Source organism: Myotis davidii, unplaced genomic scaffold (genome assembly GCF_000327345.1).
Source record: "Myotis davidii unplaced genomic scaffold, ASM32734v1 scaffold376, whole genome shotgun sequence".
Classification (NCBI taxonomy): Eukaryota; Metazoa; Chordata; class Mammalia; order Chiroptera; family Vespertilionidae; genus Myotis; species Myotis davidii.
The window spans coordinates 3,440,929-3,451,284 of record NW_006288121.1 but is presented as its reverse complement, the minus strand read 5'-3'; the positions used below and the strand labels follow the sequence as shown (position 1 = coordinate 3,451,284).

The 10,356-nt window shown below is 39.3% G+C and overlaps 1 protein-coding gene across 3 annotated transcripts in view; it reads right to left on the bottom strand.

The window, feature by feature from the left end:
* The window catches only part of MLLT10 (myeloid/lymphoid or mixed-lineage leukemia; translocated to, 10), a 239,114-nt gene that overhangs the window by 44,526 nt on the left and 184,232 nt on the right, over positions 1-10,356 (bottom strand). For all 3 annotated transcript variants that reach the window (XM_006759926.2, XM_015561466.1, XM_015561467.1), the window contains one exon: positions 3,998-4,176. In XM_006759926.2, coding sequence (XP_006759989.1) covers positions 3,998-4,176 — 179 coding nt within the window. The remainder of the gene's footprint in view (positions 1-3,997; positions 4,177-10,356) is intronic.

Here is a 10,356-nt window from a genome sequence, read left to right as displayed (position 1 = left end):
TTATATAATAGGTCTGTGTCCCAGGTGCTGGAGGAAAACCAGTGCCGCTCCGGCCGGAACCGCCTTCAAAGCCCTCGCTGCTCTGGCCGGAGCTGCCTTCAAAGCCCTCACGGGAGGGCCGGATGGAGGCCAGGCAAATGGCGGATCGCCACGGTCCCGCCCGCCAACCCCGGGTCCCCCGCGGGAGGGCTGGATGGAGGCCGGGCGCGTGGCGGATCGCCGCTGCACCACCCGGCAGCCTGGGACGCCTGCCACCCCTGGTCTCAGATAGCAGGCCCAGATGGCGGTGGGGCAGATGGGATGGCGCTGTCCCGCCCTGCCTGCAGTATGCAAATTAGCCGCCATCTCTGTTGGCGGTTAATTTGCATATAACACTGATTAGCCAATGGGAGGCATAGCGAAGGTACGGTCAATTACCATGTTTGTCTATTATTAGATAGGATAGATTTATTGAAACTTTCATTCTGACCAATCAAGCCAGGTGAATTGCTGGGAAAGTGAACCATTTTCTCAAACAGAATAAAAGTGTCATAATATTAGACACTCATTTGAAAGGAAATTAAGGACTACATCTAAGACAACTCCCCAAAACACACACACACACACACACACACACACACACACGCCAAAGTTATGCTACTAGAAAACAAAATATTCATACATAATTGAAATAAAAGTCACACAGAAATTTATAAAACCTTAGCCACTATATTGTACCTTCAAAATACTTAAATATCTTAATTTACTAAATATCATATAAACCTTGGAAATTCCTTTATTTAAATTATTTTTTAAGTCTATATCCTTTTTATAAGAGCAACACAGAGTAAACAATGAACCAGGATTATCTACATGAAGACTGTATCCAAAAGCAAAAGCTAGAATGCAGAATATATTAGAATACAAATTTTTTTCAACATATTCAGCCTTAAATTCTTCTATTAAAGAAATCATCCTTCAAACAAAAGCACTTGAATTCTCCCAGAGACAGAACAGAATGAATGTAGAACTAGGAAACAGGGGAATGTGAAAGGCAAGATGGAAAATTAATGGCAGTCCTACAGAAACCAATTTATACCTATACTCATGATACAACAAGAGCATAGCACATCATTAGGAAAATCACATGGACAGTAGTTCTATCTTACAGTAATGTAAAAAGAACTATAATTTAACTATATTGCTGATATGTGAAAGAATAATTATTCTAAAAGCAAGTATACTGAATAAAACAATGATTTAACACTGAAGAAAAAAAAAGCTGAATTTTCCAACATATTAACCAGTGAACTGCCATGCACCCAAAACAGAAACCATCCCCACATCTTGTTTTTATTCTATGGACGCTTATGGCATACAAAGGGCTATAAGAGGTTTTTTCAAATCAGGGTTCTGAGCATCAGACACGCTTTCTCCCCCGCCCCCCGCCCCCTAACACACACAAACATCTCATTTTGTTCCCATTAAAGGCACAAATCTATTCCCAGTTTTAATTTCTGTTAGTTTCCTGATCTTACCTCCCTGACCACTTTGCAGGGAACAATTCTTAAAATAGCAATTAATCTAAACAAGAGGCCTATCTAAAAGCAAGGCCAGAAAGATCAAGAATCACCTCTGGATTCTTCCTGCCAACACCAACCCAGTCACCAAAAATTACAACTTTCATTAAGTTTTTTGGGGAAAGGAGAGAGGCAAAACATTATTCAAATTTAACATTTCTATTCACTGATTTACATGTCATGGTTTTCTTAATAACTGTAACAAGACTTCTATAATTACATTTTAAATATTGATCATTTTAATTTATCTTATAGCACTGTTCTCTTAACTTTAAATCAACTACCTATAAAAAAAAACCTATATAAAAGGCTAGGATCTGATTATCTAAACACAATGACTTGTGTGAACTGAAAACAAAGAGGGCCTATATGAAAGTAAACCAGAAATAAACTTTTGTCATTTTGAAAAGATTCAATTATCAACTACATCACAATTTTTAACAGTCCTATCTACACATCCTATTTATTCTAAACATTTTTGTATCCTTTCCCTTGCACACCGCCTAGAAAATTCACATTTTGCACATTCAATACCAATACTATTGTCTCAGGCAGCTAAATTGAAGTAGTTCCGCTCTCAGTTCAACTGAGAGGTCAACCTGCCTCAGTTGCCTGGAGACTGATGGTTGCTACAGCAGCACCAGATAAGCCAGGCTAAATAAGCTGCAGCTTAAAGGCAGAAAGCCTTTACTGCTGGACTGAAACACAGATACAGTTGTCTCAGCATGTAGCTAGCATTTGAGTCTAACTGGCTGATCACATTTATAAGAGACCCATCTTATTGAAACATGGAAAGAGGATAAACACTAAAGATTTTAATTGGACTGAATCCTGGATTACTTGCAACTGTGATTTCTTTGTTCTTTAGTTGTGTCATATGTTAAGTGGAATTTTCCCTCAAGCTATAAATTTCTCTTTACCACCACTTCCCCCATCAACCTCCCTAATGCCAACCCCTAAAACCACAAACATAATGAATAAGAAGAAATGAGATTTTTGCTTAAATCAACCTGGAATTAACCAGAGAGTAATTAAAACAGACTTTATAAAGAAAGAAAAATGCAGTGAAAATGTTCCTGTGAGACTTTATCCAAGAATATAAAGCTATCAACAGCATATGGCTACACTCAATTAAAAGAGATAAAATAAAAACATAAAGCTATCTTTTCACCCTGTCTATCTCCAAGTCCCTATTATTATGGCTACTTCACTAAGGCTAGTGAAATACCCTAAAGAAGAACTTTCCTAAACCAGTCAAACTCCCCTTATTCAGGTTAACAGGCTCACCAAATAGTTAACTTTCATTTTCAAAGATAATACCACTAATTATGCCACTGATTTTCTGTGACGAACTGTGTGTTGTTTATTCTAATATGTAACCTAATTATAATGGTGATTGTTTATACTGCACCATTACATACTTTAAGAATAATAATGCTGTGCTTTGATGTACAGCCTACAGAAAATACTAGAAAAGTATATACATTCTAAAGGCCCATACAATGGAAATTATGAAGACATACATAAAGCATAAGTTTATAGCAAGTTACAAACAACTATTTAGTTATTTGCAATTAGACATTTATCACTGTTATAGTTTTCTCAAAATGTTAACACACTTCTAGAGCTTTGTACAAAAGTAAAATAATAAAGAATTTCAAATAAATAAATATTTTATATACTTAGGAATTTTAATGTATTACCTTTAGGGAAATGTGGGGGTAAGAGTGGGCTGGAGAAGGGGTGTGTGTGTATATGTGTGTGTGTGTACATAGCTTTGCGCATTTGTTGTCCTTCTTAAGCAATTCAAGATCATGATTTTTCTGATTTGACTCTTGCTTTTAAAGCATTCCTGTAGACTAGATAACCTATCAAATTACCGATCAAAAGTGGAGGAAAAGCATAAATAAATAAAAAACCAACAGCATAGTCACCATTATTTACAATATTTATGAACATTCCTTCTCTGCCACTAGGAGGAAAGTCATATTTTACTTAAAGGGATCATTCACTCTTTATTCTATATTCACTTTTTATTCTATATTCTCCTACACTGGTTTTTTTAAAAACTTAGAAGATACTCATACATTATTTGTGTGGGCTTTAAAATTATAAATTTAATTCCACAAGTCCAAAATTGGTTCATAGTTCTTTCAAAAAGTCCAACTTTCTAAAAGAAATAATAAAAGCACCCCCCAAATTACTATTTTGTATCATTAGAAAAAATTTAGAAACTCAGAAAATAATCAGTTGGTGCCAACATTTGTCTTCTCTCATGATTGTCTTGTAAAAATGTCTATGATTTCCACTAACATGTCAATACAAATTGAGAAGATACTCTATAAATTCCTATAGGAAGCCCTATCTCATTTCTCTCTCCTCCAATAAAACTCACTTTCAAAAATGATAAACCATCTTCATGTTATTTTATAATGTACCTGAGTTGTAGCAACAGTAGGGGTTGCAGATGATGCCACTGATGGAGACAGAGCTCCCACTTGCTGCAAATGCCCAGAAGACTGCTGAGGTAAATGAGAACTGGAGACAGGAGTACTAGATCCTGAGCCAGATACTAGATTTGGAAATGATACTGCTACATCATTGCTGTTATAAATACCTGAAAGAAAAGAAATATTTTACAACTTAGTGGTGAAATTTGTCACAGTCACACATTAATCAATAAGTTAGAATACCCACATTTCCTCCTGATCCCTCCTCCAATGACAAATGTTATTGGTGGTGGCGGTAAAAGAAAAAAAAAAAGGTACCAATAACTAATATATATGTGTGTGTGTATATATATATATAATGGCTTTGGCAATCGACAGGGATCACATCAGGAATTGCTTTGTAAAAGAGCAATGAAATATTCCTTAAGTAGAACAACAAAGCTATTAGAGTTGCATAAAAAGTACTTGGTCAGCCTTTCAAAATGCAGATACTAAGGCCCCAGAACTCATGATTGAGAGGAGGTGAAATGGGAAAAGACTTTGTTTTAAAAAGGTCACCCATGCTAAAATGTAGAAAATAAAACGAAGCAGGACTAGACTTGAGATTCAAAGGCCAATTAAGAACTGATGACATTGTGGGGCACAGCTGTGAGGATAAAGAACAGGTGGATTCTAGGGCTATTCAGGAGGTAGAATAGATAGGGCTTTGACTGACTAAATGGGGTGCAAAGGTGGGAGCAGGGGTGGAGGGGGACAGAGGATTAGGGGATAATCATGATAGTGGACTACTGGGTGGTGGTAACAGTCTCTTCAAGGAACAAAGAACACAGTGGTATCATAGTAAAAGCTAGAAAAAAAGGGGGAAATGAGAGTGGCAGCAAGTTATCTCAAAAAGTGGATGCGAAGAGGAGAAAAAGTGAAAAAAAATATTAAAGAGAAAACACGGAGTTATTGGAGAAAAAAGTGGTTTGTTTTCTGGTGTGTGTGTGTGTGTGTGTGTGTGTGTGTGTGTGTGTGTTTTAAGATGGGAGATCTGGCTCTGGCTGGGTAGTTCAGTTGGTTAGAGCATTGTCCCAAAAAGGTCCAGGTTGTGGATCCAATCCCAATCAAGGCATATACAAAGAATCAATCAATGAATGCATAAATAAGTGGAACAACAAATTGATGTTTCTCTCTCTCTTTAAAAATCAATTTTAAAAAAAAGATGGGAGATCATGGTCATATGCTGAAATAGAGGATCTTTGCAGATAAAAGTAAGAGATGGTATCATCTATAAATCAGTGGGGTTCTCAATGAGGGTTTATTTTGCTCCATAGAAGACATCTGATAATGCGTGGAGACATTTTTGGCTGTCAAAGCCAGGGAGTGCTACCGGTATCTAGTATGTAGAGGCAATGGATGCTGCTAAACCTCTTAGAATGCCCAGGACAACTCTTCCCAACTAAGAATTATCTGGTCCATAGTGTCAATAGTGTGGAAATTGAGAAATCCTGTTATAAATTCTTGGGAGTGTGGGAAGAAATAAGATCCTAAGAACGTGACACTGTAACAAGAAGAAAGCAGGAAAATAATGAATATTAAGTGAACTACAGTAAAAAAAAAATCTTTTTGAGAAACTATAGCCCTTGAAGGCAACAAGAGTTATTATATCAGTAGTACAATATACTTTGTTCTAAAGAACATAAATATTGATTCATAATTTTTTTAAAAAAGCACCTACAGTCTTTAAACAAGGGGAATAAAAGAACTGGGACATTATAAAGTCTTTACAACTATAATTGAGGTTCCTAAGATATCTACAATTTCTCCAGAAAAAAAAAAGAACACCCATAATTTATTCATTCAACAAATACATCTATTACGCAAACACCTGAGAGCCCGCTGTTTGCCAGACATTATTCTAAGCCCTGGAGATACAAAGCCATTCAAGATATGTGGTCTTCTCCTTCAAGAAGCTTAATGAAGGGAAGGAGTTAAAGGGGGAGATGGAGAGATAATTTCATAAGACTGTGAAGAGTGATAGGAACATCCTCAGGGAACTATGAGTGCATATAAAGGGGAATCTAACCCAGACTTAGGGCAGAGAGGGTCGGATGGAGGTGGGAGGTCAAAAAAACTCTCTGGTAAAAGCTAATTTCCAAAGGAGCTATATATAGAACAGAGGCAGAGGGTGGTGTGAGGAAGAAACACATATCAGAGAGCAGGGTAAATTCTAACAACTTATAAGGATCATTCTGTATAGGGAAAGCAAGAAATGAGAAAAAAGAAGCAGGAAATAGATTAAGAACATTACAAGTTAAAATGTAAATAGTTAAAAATTGTAGAGACAATAGGAAACTACTGAAGATTGTAAACAGAAGCTTGATGTGATCAGATTGGTGTATAAGGAAAACATCAATCACTGGCACACACAAAGAATAAATTGGGAATGACATTTAAATAAACATTGAGAGAGCAGTAAGGATTGCTACAATAATATTGCTGATCAAAAAACAGAAACTAAGGTAACAGCAGTAACAAGCTATTACAAAGGCAAAGTTCAGAGGACTGGTAACTAATTAGACCTGAAGAAGAAGAAAAAGGGAAGACTCAGGAATGACTCTGAAGCACCAGTAAAGTAGACATGAGAGTGGTGATATCAGTCACTGAAGCAGGAGTAACAATTGAGAATATCCTGCATTTGATTACTATATGCAGGTAGGTCACCAACATAATACCCCAATGAGGTAAATATCATTTCCATTTTACATATGAGCAAACATTAAAGAAATAAGTTGTGCTGTTTGAGCTCCAGCTGAAGGAGAAGTTTTCTATACCATGGCTCATGCAAAGCAAATTGTCTGCAAATCAACCAGTGGTAAAGCACAAGGAAGCAACTGACTACAAAAGCTGCTCCCAAGGCGCGCCCTCTACTGGAGGGGTGAAGAAACCTCATGTTACAGGCCTGGTACAGTAGCACTCTGAAATTAAATGTTATCAGAAGTCCATTGAATTTCTGATTTGCAAACTTCCCTTCCCGCATCTGGTGCAAGAAATTGCACAAGATTTCAAAAACAGATCTGCGCTTCCAGGGTGCAGCTATTGGTGCTTTGCAGGAAGTAAATAAAGCCTGTCTGGTTGGTCTTTTTGAATACATCAACAATTATGCCAAAAGACATCCAACTGGCATGCCACATACGTAGGGAATTGGCTTAAGAATCCACTATGGCCCTGGCCGGTTTGGCTCACTGGAGAGAGCCTCGACCTGTGGACTGAAAGGTACTGGGTTCAATTCTGGCCAAGGGCACATGCCTGGGTTGCAGATTTGATCCCCAGTAGGGGGTGTGCGGAAAGCAGCCAAGCAATGATTCTCTCTCATCATTGATGTTTCTATCTCTTCCTCCCTCTCTCTTAAATCAATAAAGAAATATATATATTTTTTAAAAAGAATCCACTATGATGGGAAGCATTTCATTCTTAAAAAAAAAAAATCAAAGAGAAAAAAATGGCGGAGGTATAAACAGACGTGTCCCGTGCCTTGTCCAGGAGCAGATAAGGGTGAGCAGCAGAAACGGGTAACATGCAGCCCTAATAAGCAGAAGATATTGGTCTGGGAGGCAGTTTGCAACCAGGAAAGACAAAGAACTCCTGGAGAAAGGGAACTGTGGGAGATTGTGGCTGAAATCTCTCCCGGAGCGCCTGCTCAGCTGCGGAGAACCAGCCATCTTGAGTGGCTATTAGAAGTGTATAAAGCCAAAGACCTGGCATCCACGGCATCCAGAGATCGGCTACTAACCCGGAAACAACGGAACCCAAGCAGCGCGACTACGTGAACTTAGAGCAGGGGTGGGCAAACTTTTTGACTCAAGGGCCACAATGGGTTCTTAAACTGGACCGGAGGGCCGGAACAAAAGCATGGATGGAGTGTTTGTGTGAACTAATACATGTTAACACTGCTGCTGGTGAAGGAGCGGAGGGGAGAGCAAGAGAACCCTCCGCTCTTTCGGCTCCGCGGGCCGGATAGAACAGCCGAACGGGCCGGATCCAGCCCGCGGGCCGTAGTTTGCCCAGGGCTGACTTAGAGGAACCCTGCTTCTCCCCACAGAAAGGTCAGACTTCCCCTAAAGATGCAGTTTGCAATTCAGGTTGGAGAGAGGAATGGGCGCGCGCACATGCTCGTGCGTGCGGGGAACATCTGAGCCCCACAAAGTCTGCGGCTATTGGGGCCAGCGTGATCCATGAGTGTGGAAGGGCTCCTGCAGGGCTGCTGGCAGAAGGGAATGCTAAAAATAAGCCGATAGCTAGACTGGGTGCAAAAAAAAAGCAGCCTTGGATTTTGCCAGTGTGCCGGCTGCTTAGCACTGGGGAAGAGAGGGTACGCAGAAGGGACTGCGCACAGAGCTAAAAGGTGGGGGGTTGTGAATTCGCACAACCACTCAGACCCTTGTTCGCTCTCTTCCCATTAAATCTTTGTGTTTGATTATTAAACCCAGTACATGGGATTGCCCAGTTGGGGTCACTCGCAGAGACTGAAGGGGAAAGTTGTTTTTGTGGAACCTGGAAAACAGAGCGGGAGTAACGACTAAAGAACAGGTTCTAGGTCAGTCAACTCTCCCAAACCAGTTTTAAGTGTGATAGGGAAAATAAACCCAACTGCTGGATAGAGAGGACTTATACCCTCAGAGGTCAATCCAGAAACACTGCCACCCAGAGGCTGAGCCACAAACTGACTCTTATGTAAACACAAATTAAGGCAGTCTGGGGAAAAAATACGGCCTGCTTTAAAATCAGGTCTCTGGTTTACAAGACGGAGGAACAGTGTATCACAGGGAACTTCAACACTCTCCTGAATACCTGGCAGGACTAAGGCGTGCCAGACTGAAGAAAAGAACCGAAGGACCTTCACTACTGCACATTTTAATTTCTTTTTTTTTATTCTTTTTTCACCTTTTATTTAAGAAACCATTTTTTTTTCAACACCTGATTTTACCCTTTTAATTACTACATTTTAATTTTTAACCAGAATTATTACTGCTACCATTTTACCATTTTTTAAAGTCATTTTATTGTCTCTTTATTTTACTTTGGGATTAGCGTTCTACATTCTATTTTCATCGTTCCTTTAGCATCATTTTTCTCTACCTCAATTTTATCTTTAAGCTAAAACCCTCTTCCTCACATTTCCCCTTTTGTTGTCCTGTTTCTTTTCTCTACCTCAATTTTACCTCTATGCTAAAACCCTCTTCCTTACTTTTCCCCTTTTGTTGTCCTGTTTCTCTTACCCTATTCCTGCTTTAGATTTTCCCTATTCCTTCTTTTTACCCCCTGTCAAAATTTCACCCTACTTATATATCCTATTTCCAATCCCCTGCTCTAAATCCTTATACAACTCTCCCTTATCTTTCTTCACTATCCAAAAATTTTTTTCTTTTCTCTATTGTTTTGTTGTTGTTTGCTTGATTGTTGAGTATATCGGGGGTTTTTTAGGATTGTTTCTGAGGTTGTCTGGCTTTTTCTTTTTCTTTTTGTTCCCCCGGTTACTTTTGTGCTTCTGTTTTCCCTTGTTTTGCTTGATATTCTTGGTTCTTTGTAGTTTGCATTCATCTCCAGGGATCTGTAGCTGGAATTTGTTGGGATTAGTGGCGGTTCTATCGGAGTTTTCTCCTCATATAAATAGTCTCTTCCCCTCTTCTACATCATTCTCTCTTTTCTCTCTTCCTGCGTGTGTAGCCTGCCCCCATCCAAGGAACAGCAGCCTCGTGATCAGCACACCCTCTGTCTGAGGAACAGCAGCTGTGTGAGAAGCCTCCCCCCACTAGCCAGAGGAGCCACCACAATGGTGAACAGCACCCACCAGAGGAGCTGCTACCAACTGAGGAGCAGCTGCTACCACAACCACCCAAGGAGCAACCGCAGCCGGAGGAGCAACTGCCACCCAGAAAGCAGCCACTGAACGACTCAACATCTAGATATATCAGTGAAATCAAACATGGGTAGACAAAGAAACCTCCAAAGGAAAGAAACGGTGGACTCGCCAGAAAAGCAGCTAAGTGAAACAGAGGCATGCAGCATGTCAGAAAAAGAATTCAGATTAAGGGTCCTAGAGTGCATAAACAGGACGGAGGAAAAAATCAACAACTTATGCAAGAATCAAGAAGAAGCAGATGAAAAAATCAACAACTTATGTAAGAATCAAAAATAAATGGATGAAAAAAATGAATAACTTATGCAAGAACCAAGAAGAAATGAAGAGTGATATAGCTGCAGTAAAAAACACCATTGAAAGTTTAAACAGAAGACAAAGAGAAATGGAGGAGCAAATTAGTGAATTAGAAGACAGGGAAGCAAAACACACAAAAACTGACATG